The sequence below is a fragment of the Rattus norvegicus genome, chromosome 15, assembly GCF_021556685.1.
Source record: "Rattus norvegicus strain SHRSP/BbbUtx chromosome 15, alternate assembly SHRSP_T2T, whole genome shotgun sequence".
In the NCBI taxonomy this organism is placed as follows: Eukaryota; Metazoa; Chordata; class Mammalia; order Rodentia; family Muridae; genus Rattus; species Rattus norvegicus.
The window spans coordinates 19791033-19811240 of NC_141548.1; the positions used below are offsets into that span (position 1 = coordinate 19791033).

The following is a 20208-nucleotide window of genomic DNA, read 5'->3' on the forward strand; positions in this document are numbered from 1 at the left end:
TACTCCTACACTACCGTCCGTTGCTGTTCTGTTCACAAATGCCTGGGTATCCATCAAAGATGAATGGGTAAAGAGAAGATGGCACTTATACACAATAAAGTTTTATCCAACCTTAAGAAAATAAGTTGTGACATTTGCAGGGAAATCGGTGTAACTAGAGATCGTTATGTTAAGCAAAATAAGTCAGACAGAAGGACGAATACTCTATATTTACTCTCATATTGGACTTAGAAGGGTCTGGGGTGGGACGATAAAAGGGAGCTATGAGAGGTAGAGGAAGGGAATCTTAGGTGAGGGAGAAGAGGAAAACAAAAAAGTAACATAGTACTTGTGGCATGACAAGAAGTTACTGTATTTGTAGTGAAAATGCATTCAGTTTTAACAGGAGGAGAGAGTTCTATATCTGTGAACAAAGTGAAAAGCAAGACGATGAGCCAGGAAATGGCTGTGACAGCAATGGCAAGGGGTACTGTCCTCCATATGTAAAGATGTTTTATAAATCAATAAGAAAACCATAAAATGAGTTTTTATTATGACCAAATATAGACACAATAAAGTACATACAAAGAATTTCCATGATACCTCAAAAAGTATATGGGGAGAGGTCTTGTGGAGCCACAAAGAAGGATTTATTTGAGGTTCCCAACAACACTCCAAAAAGTCTTCCCATCACATTATCCAACAGCAATATTTTAAAAATCCAAGTTATAGAGGTGGCAATGCCTTATTAGAAATCATCTGGTGTCCTGGGAACTCCAAGAACTGTTTTCAGGATTACGGTTTTCATAAAATAATAAAAACAAAAGGCAGTAGCTAACTCTGAGTGTCCTCCAGGAAAGTAAGTCAAGGTCTCCATGGGAAGATCTGAACATTCGTGTGTGTCATAGGAAGTCCCTGTGACTATAACCAATATTTCCAGATGTGCCAGGAGATTTCAATGTCACTTTTTTTTAATCTTTATTAACTTGAGTATTTCTTATTTACATTTCGATTGTTATTCCCCTTCCCGGTTTCCAGGCCAACAGCCCCCTAACCCATCCCCCTCCCCTTCTATGGGCTTCCCCTCCCCATCCTCCCCCCATTACCACCCTCCCCCCAACAATCACGTTCACTGGGGGTTCAGTCTTGGCAGGACCAAGGGCTTCCCTGTCCACTGGTGCTCTTACTAGGCCATTCATTGCTACCTATGAGGTTGCAGCCCAGGGTCAGCCCATGTATAGTCTTTGGGTAGTGGCTTAGTCCCTGGAAGCTCTGGTTGCTTGGCATTGTTGTTCATATGGGGTCTCGAGCCCCTTCAAGCTCTTCCAGTCCTTTCTCTGATTCCTTCAACGGGGGTCCCGTTCTCAGTTCAGTGGTTTACTGCTGGCATTCGCCTATGCATTTGCTGTATTCTGGCTGTGTCTCTCAGGAGAGATCTACGTCCGGTTCCTGTTGGCCTGCACTTCTTTGCTTCATCCATCTTATCTAGTTTGGTGGCTGTATACATATGGGCCACATGTGGGGCGGGCTCTGAATGGGTGTTCCTTCTGCCTCAAGGTCACTTTCAAGTCACGGGTTAGACTTGAGCGTAAATGCATTGCTCATATGTAAGGCCAAGTTTTTAGTCATGGTTCAAGCCACAGGAAAGGAAACAAAATGTGTCCAAGTTTTCGTATATTAATCCCTGTCCTGTACACTGAAGTAAGATTTACGTGCTGTCAAAATGGCTCAGCAGGTAAAGGCACTTGCTACCAAGCCTGACAACCTGAGTTCCATCTCTGTGTCCCAGATGGTAGAAGGAGAGAACTCACCCTTGCTAGTTGTCCTCTGACTTCCACATGTGCTCCATGTCACTCATGGGTACACACGCACACGCATACATGCACACACGCACGCACGCACACACAAGCTAAAAATATTTTTATAATAATTAAAAGAAGAAATGATGTTTATTTGTATCTGGGGACTTACAGTGGTAAAATCCATCCATTACATCTTAGGTAGGGTTTTACTGCTGTGAACAGACACCATGACCAAGGCAACTCTTATAAGGACATTTAATAGGAGCTGGCTTATAGGTTCAGAGGTTCAGTCCATTGTCATCAGGGCAGGAGCATGGCAGCATCCAGGGAGGCATGGTGCAGGAGGAGCTGAGAGCTCTACATTTTCATCTGAAGGCTGCTAGCAGAATACTCCTTCCAAGGGGCTAGGGTGAGGGTCTTAAAGCCCACACCCACAGTGCCACGCCTACTCCAAAAGGCCACGCCCACAGTGCCACACCTTCTAATAGCGCCACTCCCTGGGCTGAGCATATACAAACCATCACACCGTATAAGCTGGTTTTGTCTAGAAAAGGAGCTTTTCTTTGCAGAGTTCCTCTTAAATTGGCTGTGGTAACTTGCACCTGCAACCTCAGCCCTCAAGAGGCTAAAATAGGAGGATTTCTGTGACTTCGAGGCCAGCCTGGGCTACAGGGAAACCCTCTCTCCAAAATGCATCCGCAGTAAACAGATAGATTCATTCCATTAAACACTGCTTTGAGTTTAGGCCCCGGAGTAAATACCTACGAATCTTCACCGTGGGAATCCAGCTGGAGTCAGGCAGTCGTGGCAGCCATCTATGCAGAGCTCATGGCTGACTCGTCAGTCTCAGGGCAGTTAGTTAGACAGTTATAATTGAGACAAATGCTAAAAGTCAAAACTTTTAAATTCTACGAGAACACATAACAGAGGAGCTAGCCCCATTTGTTATTGTCAGAAAAGACCTCCCCCAGGAGGAGTCATCTCAGTTATCGAGCCAGGCCGCCAGAGGACACTGGGGGTTCGCAAGCAAACTCAGGCAGATGCCAGTTTGATGCTTTTGAGGCTTCTCATGAAGACACGAGAGCATTTGGGCCTCTGTTGAAGGTAGGGCAGTAGTCACACTTGTCCATGGCTCATAAAATGGAAACCACAATTCTCTGTCGTCTCTCTTGTCTCTCTCTGGGTCAGGAATACAACTGGAGAAACTATCAGCCCAGCCAGATGAGCGAATCTGAGCTACAGATGCTGGCAAGCCTCAGGCGGCAGCAGAATGAAGACCTAGAGGACACCGGGGCTCCTCATGGGCTGAGCGCATCCCAGGTGGACAACTGTAATGTCAGCATCAGTACCAGCAGCGATGACACGACCACGTGGAACTCCTGTCTCCCACCTGTGAGTCCTATACTTTGCATCCATTCCCTTGCCTTCAAAAGGAGCGAGCCCAGACTCGCCTGGGGCAAGTAGAGTCAAAAGTGAGCCGCCGACCATGAGAGGTGTGCAGAGCTCATTCTGCAATAGGCTTTTATGGGAAGGACAGGTAGCATACGATGGCACTGTCGCGTCTCAGACTGTCTTATGCCCTCTTGGAAATGTAGGTATGATGATTGGTTGCCGTAGTTCTCCTTGGTTCTGCACAGCAGATGAGAACCAAGTCACTGATGAATACAGAGATCGACTTTGTTCAGTTCTGAAGGCTGAAAGGTCCAGGGTCTTCCTGCACTGTCCCATGAAAGCAGGGAAAACGGAGAAGGCACGGGGAGCAGAAACACACTAGTGGAAAGGAGCTCAACGAGTCTTGTTGTCAAGAACTCGCTCCTACAATAATGGGAACTTATTGAACTCAGAGTCCTTGCTCTCTAACTACCTCTTAAGGACCCCGCCCCACTCTGCTTCATGTAGGTGATGACGTGTCTGTTATAATAGACTTGGGGAAAATGCACAAACCACAGCAGTGTATAAAATCATGCACCGAAATGGACTCTGACAACCCCTGCTTGTAGCACAAGCCCCTTACCACATAAAAGAGACATGATAGTTTTCAGTGAAGTGCTCACTAAGTGAATGGACAATGGTGAATACGACCACAGTAAGTATTGCTCCCAGTGAGGACAGAAAGGAACCTTGTGTACACGTCACTGAGGTTCACTGACTGACTCCTCCGTGTGTTTGAGGGGTTGTGTTAAGAGCTTCAGATATGTTTTAAAGGCTGACACTGCCACATGTTCACATGTTAAAGCACATTAGTATAGTCATGGCCTAGCAGAGAAGGAAAGATAAAGTAACTTTGACTCAGGCTTGTAAATGTACCACAGTGGTCAGAGCCTTGCTCAGCACATGCAACATCCTGGCCTCCATTCCCAGGGCGGAAACGCTTTAGTAAACAAAAGCTGCCTCTTCTCGTGTGGTCTGTCTGTAATCCCAACTAAAATAGCCAGAGAATAATTCCAACTCCCACAGGGCCAACATAGGTCCCTGACCCTCTCTTGCCTGCTTATTCGGGTGCCAAATGGAAATAATAAAGGTTCCCATCATAGAAACGTGCCTGGGGAGACAGTGCATCATTTAAAAGTACGGTAACTCCAGTCCCAAGGTATCCATGTCCTCTTCCTACCTCCACGAGCACCAGATGAACATGCAGACAAAACACACAAACACATTAAGTAAATATCAATAAATCCTTAAAATGTTTAAGATACGTTTTAAACCTACATAATGTTAAGTTCAAATGTAGTAGAGAGAAGATAAGTTTTGCATATTTAATAAGTAATTGTTTGCTATCTGCCAGTTGTTCCAGGCCCCCCAACAGTTTTGTAGACATCGTGTGTCTGGGCAGCCTCTTGGCGTGTAGTCCAATGTGTTAGTTACATGAGTCCTTCCAGCTGCCACTAGCGTTTCCACTTCCTGTGAGAACACTGTGGTTCCTGAGAAGTGGCCCGGCTGTCTTCCTGACTCTTGATATGTAAGTTGCTTGTCAAATGGGTGCTACAGGCATCCAATGGAAGATAAGGTTCCTGTGCTCTTGAGAGAACATGCAAGTCATCATGGACAGTGAATCCAGAAGTCTCTAAGGAGGTTCAAAGGCGGACAGTTACCACCAGTGCTCACTTTGGGACCTTTGTCTCTGTCTCCCCTGCCTCCAGCTTCCTCTTGCTCAATCTGGTCTCATTAGACGCAGCCATGGATACCCAGAACTTTCTAGGCAGCTTGGTGCTAGATGGTATCTATGTCCCCATGACTCTGGCCACAGAGCATCCTCTCACCAGAGAAAAATTACAAGAGTCAGTTGCAGACAGAAGTGAAACGGTGCCTTTTTTATAGAATATTCCCCAGCAGTCGTTTAAGCCCCAGTTAGAGAAAGAGTGGCAGCCTCCGTCCGGATGGAGCCCATTTTGTCAGAAAGTGGCTCAGAGACCAGGAGTACAGAGGGCAAGCCGGGGAATGATTATTTATGGACTGAGAAGTCTGAACTCTTGGTTGCCCTGGATACGGGGTTCTCATCGCTGTCCTATTCTGGAAAAAAAAAAAACAGAAGTCTCCTGCATGACAAGTACCCGCTCTCCAAGCGCACGGCCAAAGATAGCACTATTAGCAATGAGCCTAATAACGCCTCTATTCAGCCAAATAAGGAAGTGGAAAGTCTATTTTTTAGACAGAAATAAATTTGAAAAGTCCTACCTTCAGATTCATGGGACGTGTTTATTATTTCATCAAGTTCGGTTTGCTCCACCACTGGAACTAGCAACAAATGGGAAATTGCATTCCGTAATGAACTCCGCATCCTGCTGCTCACATGGGGTTTAAATAGAGCAATTTGCGAGCGTTGTTTCAGCTGCTCTGAGAGCTTGTGCCCCTTCCCTCTCCCCAGAAAAGGTGTGGAGATGGTGGGAAGCCAAAGGGCCGGCCTCTCCATGCCCAAATGGCGTTGCCCCCAGTGGCCCTCGAGCCAGAAGACTGGAAAACATCCCCCCCCCCCCGCCGCTCCCACGTTTTCCTTCCCCATATCCATATTGGTCTTCGGATTCTAAGGCTCTCCTATCTGTTTCTTTTTTATTAAGATTGTATTTATTTACTTACTTTATGTGCGTGAGTGCATGGTATGTGGATGCTTACCATGTGCACTCCTGGTATCCTCGGAGGTCAGAAGAGGGACTTGGCGCGGTGCTGTTTGTCTGGCTTTTCTCATACCTCATCTCCTTGCCTCTGATCTAAGGGTTAGGAGCACTCACCCAGTGGCCTACCGCCTTGTAAAACATCTGCTGCTGAATTTGAAACATAATAAGCACTTAGTAAAATCCTTAGTTGTCAGATGGCCAGAATTCAGTCTGTTGTAGCCACAGCAGGCAGCCCACAGCTGCCTGTTACTCCAGCTCTAGGGGACCCAACCTCCTCTTCTGGTCTCTGTGGATATTCACACACGCTCCGTTCTCCCTAAAGCAGTGACTCCCATTGCCTCTGGAGTCTGAGGCAGAGGGCTTCCTGCACTCTGAGAGACCACCCTACCCCAGCATCACTTCCCCCTTCTCTCCACCATTCCCTCCAAGTTACGGTTCCAGCTCCGTACCTGCACGGTGAGGGTATCCGTGTACCTTGCTCCGGATTGACACCCAGACAGCTCCAGGATTTTCGGTGGCACTACTCTAGGCCTCACTGTGAAGGCCATATCTTCCTCTGTGCCCAGAGCAGGAGTAAATGTCCACCTCCCGTCCCAGACTTCGTCATCTGTGTCGCATGCGCTCATTCCGCACCTATTCAGTACAATGTGGTGGGGACTAGGAGGGATGTTAGGGATAAAACTTGTCCCCACCTTAGGATGCTCACAGAGCGACAGAAGCTCTGCGATTCAGGATGATGAGTGTCAGTGAGACAAAGAACTGTGGGAAGGTATAGGAAGGAGCAATCCATATCAACATGGCCTCTAGGTCCCAGGCACGCTGTCAGACGTCCTCACTTAGGTCAGAGCTCAGGAAGGAGTGCAAGTTTACATGTAGACAAAACAGAGGAAGGCATTTCAGATTCGAGAAAGAGGCAGACTGTGGAGGTGAGAGCAGCGTCTCTCCTTATGCCAGATACCCTTCTCTTCAGGCCCTCTCCCTCAGCTCACATAGAACTTGAGACTCACCCTGGCTGCCTGCCCCACCCCATCCAGCATGTGCACAGGCGAATGACACTGCGCTCCAGCCACAGTGTCCCCTGTCCCTGTTCTCTGCCAGCCTGCCTGCTCTTCCATTGACCTCTCCCTTTGGGACACACCCACTTGTTTGTTTGGATTTTGTCTGGGTTTGGTTGTTTCCACCGCCTCCTCTGCCTTACAGGGTGGCTAACTTTTTATTAAAGAAGTCCTTTACGTTCATCTATCTGTGAGGGGTACGCACCATGGCATAGGCATGGATGTTGGAGCACAGCCTGGCTGAATTAGTTCTCTTCCACCATGGCAGTCCCAGGGATTGACTGGGCCCAGTTGTCAGGCTCTGTGGAAAGCACCATTAGCTGCTGAGCCAGCCCCTAGAGAATTTATTTTTAAATTGTTTTACACTCGTTGCAGGACTGTAAGTTACAGCAATATCAGATACATGTCCCCGTCCTTGAATACATTCGGCCTTCCGCCTTGTCAGTCGGCCCAACTCTAGCTCTTAGCAACATTAAATATCTTGTTACCAGTGGCCCCGGTCCTGGATGTAGGACCCCTAAAGACAACCTGGCATGAGGCAGCATGGCTGCTTGTCAGTCATTGATTGAGTGAAACAATTGGTAACGTGCACCCTGAATAATTCCTTTCTACTCTAAAGTAAACTGGTTTTCATCCGTTCCAGAGTAAGCATCGCCTTTTTTTTTTTTTTTTTTTTTTTTGCTTAAGTAAATCTTGAGTGGCCCATGCAATGTTTTCTGTTAAATATTGATAATAAACATTCAGTATATGCCCAGAGAAGCTCTCCCCCTGAGCAAGCCTTTGAGAGCAATCGCATGAAGAGGAGACTTAGTGAGGCCTCGCCCAGTGTCTGCCCTCACGGGAGGACGTCACAGAGGCTGCTGTGTGGAGCTAGAGATCACACACGGAGCACGGTGACGCGTTTAGCAGAAGCTGTTGCGTCTGCCACAAGCTCTGGCTCCCTAGCACCGTACAGTCCTGAGCAGCGTGTACTATTTAAAAAGTGTTTAGGTGTAATAAATTAGTCACTTAAAGTGTAATTAAATGTAACCATATTTCTCGTCACAAATTGGCTTTTGTGGCCTTCTTAAGCTAAATGAATCAAGCCTACTGAGAAATCCATTGGCCTTTGACAGAAAAATTTTTCAAAGTATCTAACTTAGACCCAAATTCGATTAAAACAATACTTTACAACTTCTGTGGAAACCAGGCTACAAGCAATCGATTTTAGAGGCATTCTGCAAAGAGTAACCCTCATGAGATTTGTTCAGAAACTGGGTTCTAGGCGGCCTCCGGAAGGAAAGTAAGACTTGGTTACAATGAATTTTTAAGTAAATGCGTTCCTGAATTTGATTGGCAACAACATAAAAGTGTTCCATTCATGGCGAGCGTGTGGGGAGTGCAGGAGTACGTGCAACACACACACACACACACACACACACACACACGCACGCACGCACGCACGCACACCAACACAAATACAGTTTCATCTGATCATCAAGACAATCTACAGCTGTTCTGGGCCCAAATCCTATGTTAGTCGTCTACACCTATAAAATGAACTCACCAAAGGGTCTTTCCATGTTAGGAGCCTGCTACCTGGCAGGAGTTCTTCAAGTTCCTCTTCTCATGGCTCCTGGAGCTAAGCAGGCATCCTGGGGCCGTGCACACGGACTGGGGCCCTCCAAGAAAAGGTTGAGCTTACACACTGGTGTCCCCACCCACTGATTCACCTTTAGTGGTTTCCTCTTTTTTTTATTTTTATTTTTTTCTAACTACTTCAATTATTTCTGCCCCTCCATGAATGTAGAGTCGAGAAAAGCGCATGCTGTTCTCTGAGTAGACGCCTCAAAGCTATCATTTCTTCGGATTAGAAACCCCCATCCCATAACCTAATATCAAATACATGAACCGCCCCCCCCCCCAGCTTAGAAAAAAGGGAGCGAGGGGATTTAAATGTTCATCTTATGCATCCATCAATGTGGCATATTGCAGAGCATAATATTTGGAGAAAAATGAGGCGAAATTCACTTAATAAAATCCCCAGCATATGCCGAGGTTCTCAGGCAAGTTATTTATGGCCTTGATTAACCTTGCGATATTATTGCCATTTTCAATGGATTTTACATAACAACATAAAAATATTGTCTGTACCTCTCAACATAGCAGGATTATCTTATCTCTTGTTCTTTTATTTAGCCTTCCCTGCTCTCCCTTACCTCAACATTTCCAGCAAATTGATCATACGAAATCAAAGCTTCTGGGTGGTGGTTAATTTTATGAGCGCAGCTTCCTCGTACGAGGACATGGCAACAGCGCCACCTAAAGGACAGAGTCCTCCATTGCCAGGCCTGTGTGCATTGACCGGCGGTTCATGTCTCTGCCAGGCACCTTTCTGTGTTTTACCTGAGTCCAGGCTGCTGTGCGTACAAAACTGGCATTGTAGATGTTTCTTACCTAATGGGTCTTAATTTCTTCTCATCCACAGACTCATTAGTTCCTCAGCTCTTGCAGGATATGCCAGGCTTGTTTGTTATCTGGGTAAACTAGGAAGGTAGGGTTTTGATTGTGCTGCACTGTAGATAAAATCAGATGAAACTGAGAAATGATACGAGGAAACTGATATTAGAGTCACGGTCATTTCTGTGCTGTCAGGAGAAAATATGGTTATGTGCAAGTTGTTCTATGGCTAGCGACTACAAAAGTCACCTCACAATATGAATGGTCCTTATTCTCCGAGTGTGTGTTGCCTGATATAACTCAACTATATATAACAGGCCCACGTTCATCAGTGTGCTTAAAATCTTACTGACGTTAACTTTAAATATATAGCGACATGCTGTGAGTGTCAAATCAAGTGAACTTAATTTATAAAAATCGGACAGTCTCGTATGCTTCAGACAAATGTATCTTGGGACTGCTTCCTTTTTCCTTTCCGTATACTGAATGGATCCTGCCAGGTTGTTATTCAGAAACATTGCATTCCACATTCTGTGTGAATTCCCAAGCTGCATTAAACAATACAAACAAACTAGTGCCGAGATGGAGTCTCACGAATGGGTACAGATCCTAGCTGCACCGTGTCCTGGCAAGCACGGTCTTGGGTTAATACTAGTAGCAGAATGTCCTCTTCTAATAAATGAGTTAATCATATGTAGTTCACAGGCTTGCAGTGGGGCTCAAATGAGATCATCCCTCTCGAGAATTAGCACGAGGTAACTGAGGTAAATATGTGTCACTGCTGTGGCCCTCGTAGGTGTTCGTAGACACCAGTAAGTTGCTGCTGCTATTGGAGTTGGTGTTGTTACTTCTGGGCATGAGCAATGGCCTTTTGCATTATACTCTAAGAATACTTAGAGTATTCTGCACGTAAGGCTAAATTCCAAAATCAAACCTTGATTTTATTTGACCATCACAGATACCGTCACAGGATGTTACCTACCCAAAAAACAAACTTATTGATATGTCTATAGGAGAAACCCAGGAAAGGGAAAATGTCTCCTTCACTACCCACCTTAGGTCCATGGCTGAGAATTTATAATAGAAGACAGATTCATTTCTTTTTTAAAGCCTACAAATAAATTTCATACGTGTTTCATGACACAAGAACCCTCAAAAAGAAAAAAAAGGAAGACCCAGAGAAATGATTACACTTGAATTTTCCAAGAGAAATGGTCTCTTGCTTATTGTCATGCTAGATTAGACAGAGTGGAAATTCATGGAGAACTATGATTTAATAAAGGTGATATGATCTACTGGAAGGATACCAGGAGAGCTTAGCAAGGCCTTTTGATCAGCCTCTCCCCTGTGTTCCTGCACCTTCTTGAGATAAGGGGGATCCTTTCTTCTGGGTGCAGGGAGGATCACATAAGGTTTAGGAGTACACCACAAACTCCTTCCTCAGTTGTATGAGGTAAAGAGCAAGGGCAGGGATGTGTAACCTTGTCACTGCTTCTGTTTCTCAATGCAAGATACCACAGGTGGGGTAGCAGGTCTTCAGCCCCATAAAGTCAACTTGATGACATTTGACTTCAGGCAGACATACCTCTGCATATGAAGTTTTTCCTTCTCTGAAAAGCTGTTATTGAATGTTTCCAAACACTATTGTGAGTCATTATTGGATGTGCCTTTCTTCCCCCTTGGATCACTGAGAAGAACTAGTGTGCCCAGGGCAAAGAGCTTTCCAAGGAAGGAAAGACAGCATCTGGAATAAGGGCTTGGAATGAGTTTACATAGAACCAATGGCTATAAAATTCAGGGGTGGACATTTGCTCGGTTATGGAGCTGTGATACCTACCCAGAAAGTTCTGGAAGTGCATGTGGAGATAAATAAGCAGAAGTCCATTCACCAGAGGCCTCAGTGCTGCAGACGCACAGTGGATGCCAACGACGGCATCATTGGGACATTTCCTATCCCAGTGCAAGCTGATCCAGAGAAGCAGCTCTCGCTCTAAATAATAAAGCCTAAATTGCCAACTAAATTTCACTTGCAAATTGCTGAAATTTTGATTTCTCTGGTGAGATGAGTTATGCCTTATGACATATTTCCCTTCCACTGTTCTCCCAGCTGTTATTTCTGATTACCGTGACGGTGTTGCCTGCCGTTCACTCACCAAATTATCTGAGAGCACCGAAATGCATGGTGCATCGCAGGTAGCCAGGCTAAGTGACATGATTCTCACATGGGTGACTGACACATCTGAAAGGAACATATGTAAGAGTTACTCTTACAAACCCCCACCACCTGTGGTATTAATATTTTAGGGCCCTTAAAATAAGGAGTAAGTGGGGATTGAGGAAGGCAGGCTCTCTGCGTACAGCCACCACAGCCACATCACCACAGCCACAACCACAGCCACAACCACAACACGACACAGCCACAACACAACACAGTCACACCACCCCATACCACACCATAGTCGTTGACCTTAGCTTGGTCTCTGCACCTCTGCACCATGGGACCACATCTCCTCACTAGGGTGAAGGGGCCTTAGCAACCCCTGTGGGAGCAGGAGTTCTGAATGCACTTCACAAATGCATGCCAAGTTCCACCGTGTGGTAAAACAAGAAGGCCAAAATAATGTGGTTTCCATGTTAGAATTTTGTCATTGTTAGCCACGTTAGGAAAACATTTAGAATTATCCTCAAAATGGAGTTGGTATTAGCTGTCCGAACTTTCTCCTCAAAGAGGAAGAAAATCAAGTTTTATTATTGGCATTCATTTGTTTTTCTGTCTTGTTTTTTGTGTGTTTCTTAGTTGTGTTTCAAGAAATGAGGAAAGGTTTATTGTGGGGGGGGTTAGAGAGTCCCCATTTTTACTAGCACCACTTTGTCAGCTCATTCTGATCCATGCTCACAGTTTTCGTATACATTTGGGGGTGGGACCTGAGATTCACATGAACAGTCCAAGCTAACGGCAACAGAGTGGTCCTCGCCAACTTACTGGCCCTGAGACATAAATATGTTTTGCTGCACCTCTAGCCATTGCCAGTGCTTTCAGCAGGAGACCTTGTTTTCCTCTGCTGTCTCCAGAAGCAGCAACAGCCTAAAGATTCCACACGGAGAGCTCTCATGTGAGGGAGGCCTCTGTTTACATCACAGATGCTACGGAACCCTTTAAAGTGGCCTGCGTTCTGTGGGTTATGCCACCCTGGGATTGCTGGGTCTCCCAGAGCCTCTGCCTACGCTGGGAAGGGGACGCAGCTCTCTCCTGCAGATGGAATATCAGAAATAAGATCTCAAAAAATGAGAACCGTTGATATCAAAACATCAGAAATGAGGACTGGTGCGAGGGTGTGTGCCAAGGTCGCCAAGCTGATGGGTTTCCGCCTCACAGATGTTTTGTTTCTTTCAGCCTGTGAACCAAGGCCGTCACTATCAGAAAGAAATGAACCCCCCTTCTCCATCTAACCCTCGGTAAGAATCAATCGCCTACGTGCTTTTAACTACCATGTTATTGCTATAATTGTGTATAATCATAACTCCATGGTTTTAATTTAAACCCTCTGACTTCTTGGTTACATAAAATGTATTTACTGAACCCTCCAAGCATCTCCCCAGGTCCTTATTTTGTCGTTGGTAGAGGTTGTTCTCCTCGTGGTTCCTTTGTTTGGGGGGACTGCTTGGTTTGGTTCACTCTTGAAGCAATGGTCTTGCCATGTAACAGCTGTCTGGAAAGTTTCCGTATGGATCAGGCTGGCTTTAAACTCACAGAGATCCATCTGCCTGGGACAGTGTCCAGCCAGAGTTCATCTGTTTTGAAGTTCTACCTCATCCACTTTTCTTACCGTAACTGTGTAGTACTGGGAACAACCCACCTGTGTGCACCTACCTGGCTGCAGGGTTTCGAGCAAGCCATCCAACACAAGGTCTTCCGGGCGCAATATTACTTCATTATACTTTGAGGAAGTTCAAAAGGGCAAATACATGAAAAGTTCTTGGCCCAGTCCCTAGCACATAGCAAGCTCTTTAAGAGCAGTAACAGGATTTTCATAAACATGCCATTTTAATAGGGAGTTGATGTCTAGAATATGAATGTTTTATAATCCTTTAAATTTAACAAGACACCTTATGAAAGTTTAAATGTCAGTTTGCTTCTTTCATAAATTTTTGATTTTGTAATCTCAAAATATGTTGATATATTAAAAATATTATTGGCATCTGGATCACTTGTTAACATAATTTAAGGTTGACCGGAAATAAACAAATCCAAATGATATTTTAAAACACATTTAATCACCAGTCCACAAGAGGCTACATGGTAAGTTCCAGACTAGCCTGGGCTACAGAATACAATCGTGCCTCAAAAAACACATACAGGATTGTAACACTTCTGCCTTGTGCATGTTGATGAAAGCTAGTTTATTCCAGTAAGTCATTGCGTCATCACTGCTTGTTATGCACTCAGGGGTTATTGGGAGCCAGTGGATCTCAAGCTCTGCTCACAGTCTAAGTTACCGGATGCATCTCTGAGTTGCCCTGCGCAGTAGGCTGGCATCGAGGAGGACATTGCTCTGACTCCAGAGTGCAGTCTCTTACCTCATATTTGAGTTCAGGCTGCGGCGACCTGATGCCAAGGCAACTTTGCAGTGTTGAGAGAGCTGGGAAGGGGAAGAAAGAAGCAGAGGGATTCATTCAATTAGATTACATTGCTGCATACATGAGTGGGGCAGTCAAGTCCCAGGACAGTCTGGGAACTAAAAAGCCAGCGAGCAGCCAGGCAGGGTCCCTTTGCCATCTGTGCCTCCACCGATTCTTCTCTCTGAACACCAACTCTCTCTACTTTCCATTCCAATGGTGCCTGAGATTATACATTAGCGTTCAATCTGCATATGGAGGCTAACGAACTATGTCTGAATGTCAGTTTCTACTTTCAAGGTGATTGACTGAGATTGGACCAAGAATCCAATTTCTGGTCAAATCTGCAATGAATAGTGAGCTAAGCCATAGAAAAGTACTAACAAGGCTCCTGGGAGGCCATCTACATGGCTTAGAGGACTTTTATCAGAGCCGGGAATACTTATGACATGAGTAGAAATTAGCACTCATCCTTGAGTTCCTGGTCCATGCCCAACTCGGAGAACTGTCACAGTCACAAATAATGACTTTAAAATTGAAGTTACAGTTTCAGTGTACATAAAAAGGCATTTTCACATAGGTAGGTAGGTAGACGGATGGATGGATGGATGGATGGATGGATGGATGGATGGATGAATGGAAGGGTGGGTGAATGGGTGGACAGACAGATGGACAGACAGACAGTTAGAAAAGAGAAGATGCCACTTGCAAACTTTCACAATAAGTTTCTTTTCTGTATGTAAAAATTCTGGAACTCCAACTTTAATCCTAACTATAACAACTGGAGAATTTGTAGTTTAAACAAGTGAGACTAGAGTAAGACATGTTGGAAAGTAAGCTTGACTTGAGAAGAGGAAGAAAGGGCCTCATTTCATCATCTTTCAACTGCTACCTGGTAAATGATCTCACACAAGTCTTCACCCTACCTAGAGTTCGTATAATAATACAAATACCCTCATGAGTAAAAGAAAAAACTGAAGTTAATGCCATCAGATCCAACCGTAGGATCCTGTGACTTCCACATGACTCGTTCCCACTACAAAGAGTCACATGGTTTGTATTTATTTCACCAAGCTGGATGACTGATGGTCATTTTGATGGGGTAATATGTGATTCTAACTATTCCTTTTCCAGGTTCATTCCAAAAGATAGAATACAAGAAAATTCACCAACAGAACAGACACTATTTTTATGCAACCAAGTGTTCATTCATTTAGGAAAAACTAGTTTGCATTTCTACAAAATGAAATTTAAAAGAACAAACTTTTAAAAAAGGTATTTTCAACCGCATTTGCTAGCAAGTTAGCCAGTTTCATACATACATACATATGTACATACACATATACATACATATACATACACATATACACACATACACATATATAAATATACACACACATACACATGTATAAATATACACACACATACACATATATACATACACACATACACATATACACACATATACACACATACATACACATGTACACATATACACACATACACACACATACACATATACACATACATACACACACATACACACATACACATGCATACACATATACACACATACATACACATATACACATATACACACACATACACATATATACATACATACACATATACACATATACACACACATACACATATATACATACACACACATACACACATACACATGCATACACATATACACACATACATACACATATACACATATACACACACATACACATATATACATACATACACATATACACATATACACACACATACACATATATACATACACACACATACACACATACACATGCATACACATATACACACATACATACACATATACACATATACACACATATACACATATATACATACATACACATATACACATATACATACACATACACATATACACACACATACACACATACACATATATACATACATACACACACATACACACACATACACATATACACACGCTATACACACACATACAAACACACATACACATATATACATACATACATACACACACACACACACATTATTATATAACTTCAAAAAATCTACAGATTGTGTGCCTTAGCTCCTGACTCATAAATTCAGTAGCCTGGGGCACTGAGAGAAAGGCAGTCTTGGTCCATAAATGTAGAAGATGGTCAAATCCTGAGATCAGCATGTGTCATCATCATATAGAGTGGGATGGATTGATTCATGTGATATATGTGATTGAATTTCAATCGAAGGCTAGCATTCTGCTTCGGATTGATATTCATTGTGTTTCTTATAAACCATACCCCCCCACACACTTTATATCTCACAATATATAGGACTTTACCGATAGTTAATATGAAGACAGATATGAGAAGCTAAGCCTCTGAGAGCACCCTCATGGGTAACTGAACGTCTAACCTGGTTCCTAGATGGGAGGCTTTGCATAGGGAGCGTCTGAGCAGTGGATAAAAAGCTGGTGTTACTGTGATTCTAATCACAGCAGAGATGGGAAGCATGTGCATGTATCCCCATGAACAGGACAGCAGAATGCGGCCCTGTGACAAGTGACCACATCACGTTCAGTGAGATGCTGCAACTACTCCAGCCGCCTAAGAACCTAAGACTTTTAAACTGCATGTCCTGGTGTGCACATAGGTACAGATTCAGAGTCAGCCTTCAGTGAACTTCATTAACGTAACAGAACAGTCAGCGTCCATTTATATTTTGTTATAGAAGACTGTCACTTCTGAAACATAACTGCTCTCTTTATGTTGTGTGCACAGATTAATATCAGAGATAATATACAACCCACAAAGCAAGCAAATCCAGGTGATGGAAAGTGAGCTCCAGGTTGAAAATAGCTAAAACCCTGAATGCGTCCCTAGCTTGTTTTCCTCACAGTGAAAGCATTCGCTCGCGCTCTCAGGGCAGTGCTTGACACTGGATCGAGGTGGGATGCAGGGGTGATCATTTTCCTAGGAAGATTGCAGTCTAGGAAGTGAAATGTCTATGGCTCACCTCATCACATCCCCCCCGCCCCCAGCGCGTCTCGATTTGCAGCAGACCATGTCCCACGCATCCTTAGGCGGGGGGTGGTATTCCCCATTATTTTCTCCTAATGCACCAGCTGATGTTTAGGCAGCCTCTCAGACACTAGAGCCCTTCCCTCCCCACCTACTGATGCTACCTCGTGGGGCCCTGACAGCTCTTACAAGGTGTAGAAATGGCTAACATAATCTCATACAATTTAGAGGAGCAGGAGGAAACAATTTCACAGTTCATTCATGTTGAGAAATGTTTCCTAGCATGTAAACTTGCATGCTGCCAAACAGAGCAAAATGGATGCCGTTCGCAGCCTCAGGTCATTTGTTTCAAAATAGCATCTATGGGCTTGCGCGTTTAGAGCCGTCCCTTAGGCACAGCTATTTCCATGTTCCCGGAGACACCCCAGAACAGTAGAGGGTACTTGTGCTCAGGAATGAATTTTAGGAAGCAAGCTGTGGTTGTGCGCTGGCTGTGTATGGATACAGGCGACTGTCACCCTTACCGATGGAATAGTGATGCTACCTGCTGCTTTATAACCTACTGTAACTTTAGGGAGAGGAAGGGACAGATTCAAAGGCTTCCTACGGTCCTAACTGTTTATGAAAATAAACACTGTCTAAAACAGTTCTGGAGTTCCCAAGCAGCGGCACACAGCACGGCTTTCTAAAGTGTTTGCTTTGTCGTTTACCGTAGGTTTTGATTGGGTTTTTGTTTTCTTTAAACATCGCTGCAGGTTATGTTAGGGTCTAAACCCTTTGCCGCTCTGCCACATTTTCTTGTGGTGTGAACATACTTACAACTGCAATGATCTGATAAAGCCCTGAAGACTCCCACAGACGATTAATAACCAGTGACCCCCAGCTGCCTCAGCCCACAGTGGAAGGCTGGCCTGTCATCATAGCGTGCACCCAGCATCCTTCATCTCTCTCCCCCTTGTCAGGACTCTGCCTTATGCCCCCACCCCCTTCCAGTGCCCGAGCCTCTTTTCCTCTGGCACAACAAGAGAGACAATGCACAGACAAGTCCAGGGATCTGGCCCTCGGATCCTCTTCACCTTCTTACATCTGGATCATCTTAAAACAGGACAGAGACCCCTCCCTAAACAAACATGTCATTCCTCTTTTGTTCTCAGTGTTCTTCCTGCTGCCTGGGTTTGCATTGTCTTGACCTGCATGGGCAGAGGCATAGATTGCTCTTACCGCTGCTCTTACCGCTCGTTTCTCTTGCTGTCTCTCTATGGGAAAAGACATCAGCACCTCTTGGTTTTGGTGGTCCATCACACAGACTCATGGCTGTCTGAGGCTCCAGTTCTCCGTACTTACAGCTCCACTGCTCACGTGTTGAAGTCCTGTGTCTAACCTTGCTGCCACTGGGGAGGAAGTTGGAGGAAGCATATACCATTGGAGGTGTGCCCTTGAGAGCAGGCAATGTTGAGACCCAAGCTGCTGCCCCCTCCTCTTACTCCTCCTCTTCTTCTTATTCGTCCTTTTCCTCCTCCTCCTCCTCCTCCTTTCTTGCTTCTCTCTCTCTCCCTCTCTCTCTCTCCTCTCTCTCTCTCTCTCTCTCTCTCTCTCTCTCTCTCTCTCTCTCGTGTGTGTGTGTGTGTGTGTGTGTGTACACGCACCTCTCGTTTGTCATAGAGTGAGCAGACTGCTGCAGGCTCCTACTAGGGGATACTGGTCTAGATCAACAAAGCCCATAACCAAGAGTTGAAACCTCTGTCTCTCTGAGCCAAATAAGCCCTTCCTGTTTTTAGCTTAGGTGTTTGCTACTGTGATGGAAAGCTGACTAACACTTTCTGTCTCTCATGGCTCTCCCTCTTGCCTTGTTTGGGTGAGGCTAGGAGCTCCATCAGCCTTTGAGTTAAGAGAGTGAGGGAAAGGGGAGGAGACACAAGTGTATGGGGACGTAATAGGAAAGGAAACTGCTTATCCTGAATGTTAGTGTGTTCTCTCGTGTGCTTACTGGAAAAAGTGTGCCTGCCTCAACTGGTCGTTCATATCCACTTTAGGAAGTCAGCCACTTGCTAGCCATGTGTTTGGGTTACTTCTGCCGAAGAAGGTCCATGGAGCCCTCACTGGCCTAGATAACCAAATAGAACACTGTTTTAAAGGTGTGTGTGTGTGTGTGTGTGTGTGTGTGTGTGTGTGTGTGTGTGTGTGTGTGTGTAGATCTAAATACACTTATATTGTGAGTAAGAGAAAGGGGTAAAAACCTGAGCCTGTAGGATGGCATGTTTATTTCAAGCATCTTCCTTCTTCCTCCCTAACCTGCCCTTTTTGTGAAAAGATCCTCAAGACCACTGCTATACTAAAGAACAAACTTTTCAGACATCCGAGCCCTGCCCTTTTCTCTCCTATCTCGAGCCAAAGCCAGATTTCAGAATGACTGGTGGTTTTGTTTTTTGTTGGGGTTTTTGTTTGTTTGTTTGTTTTGTTTTTGTTTTTGTTTTTGTTTTTGCCTCTGCACTCCCTCAGAGAAAGCCCCAGGGAGAAGATTTCGGAAACAAACCAAATCCCTTGAGAATCTTCCTGCTTTTCACCTCTAGCCATTCATAACCCAGGACAGTAATCTACCCAACTCAGAAAACCCCCTCTGCCCTTGGGCTGTACGAGGTTCAGCCATTGATCTGCAGAACCATGTGGACGAAGCGCTGGCAGCTAGTGGTCACCTGTCACATCCTCCTCCACCGCCTTTGACTCTTGTGACCTGTCCATCCCACTGTCTATCCTGGTTCTCATGATTCTTCTCCCTCAGCAAGTTTTCTCTGATCCCAGACCATACATAACTAGCCATTGCAGCAAACGACTGGCAACCCGGGTACCCTGCCCACCTACCCAAGATGACTTTGTCTTCATTTTCTTCTGCTTATTCCTGGACCTGCCTCTAAGCTGGGCAACCCTGTTCTTCACAACATTGGCCGTAACTACCAGCTCTCTCTTAGAACCACATTACTCAGCCCAAGTCTTCTGGTTTCTCCACGCTGTGGATTAAGACTGAGTATTTTATTTATTGCTGTGCTTCCCAGAGTTGCAAACTTAGGAAACCCTTCACAACAGTAGAGCACATCTTCTCCCCAACCTACCCAAAGCCTCTATGCCTGAAATGACACATCCCTGAAGAATCCGGGCATCCCTAACTTGCAGAGTGTGG

At 44.9% G+C, this 20208-nt stretch overlaps 1 protein-coding gene and 1 long non-coding RNA gene across 19 annotated transcripts in view; one reads left to right on the forward strand and one right to left on the reverse strand.

The window, feature by feature from the left end:
* Positions 1 to 20208, forward strand: part of Cfap20dc (CFAP20 domain containing) — a 236499-nt gene that overhangs the window by 181771 nt on the left and 34520 nt on the right. For 9 of the 13 annotated variants that reach the window (NR_197236.1, XR_015638066.1, XR_015638068.1 and 6 more), the window contains 2 exon segments: positions 2970 to 3173; positions 12782 to 12843. Coding sequence is in view for 9 of the 13 variants with exons in the window: in NM_001431636.1 (NP_001418565.1) it covers positions 2970 to 3173; positions 12782 to 12843 (266 nt within the window). In the remaining 4 variants the exon portion in view is untranslated. 13 annotated transcript variants of the gene reach the window in all.
* Positions 1910 to 11971, reverse strand: LOC134481948 (uncharacterized). 6 transcript variants are annotated; one of them, XR_015638678.1, is made up of 10 exons: positions 11855 to 11971; positions 11541 to 11626; positions 11225 to 11377; positions 9385 to 9525; positions 8495 to 8609; positions 7154 to 7283; positions 6343 to 6526; positions 5892 to 6040; positions 5457 to 5563; positions 1910 to 4845 (listed from the first exon to the last, which is right to left on the reverse strand). It is a non-coding gene; the product is annotated as an uncharacterized LOC134481948 (long non-coding RNA). The 6 variants fall into 6 exon arrangements; XR_015638677.1 differs by having other exon boundaries at positions 4438 to 5291; XR_015638681.1 differs by lacking the exon at positions 11225 to 11377 and having other exon boundaries at positions 5457 to 5516; positions 5892 to 6037; positions 11855 to 11940.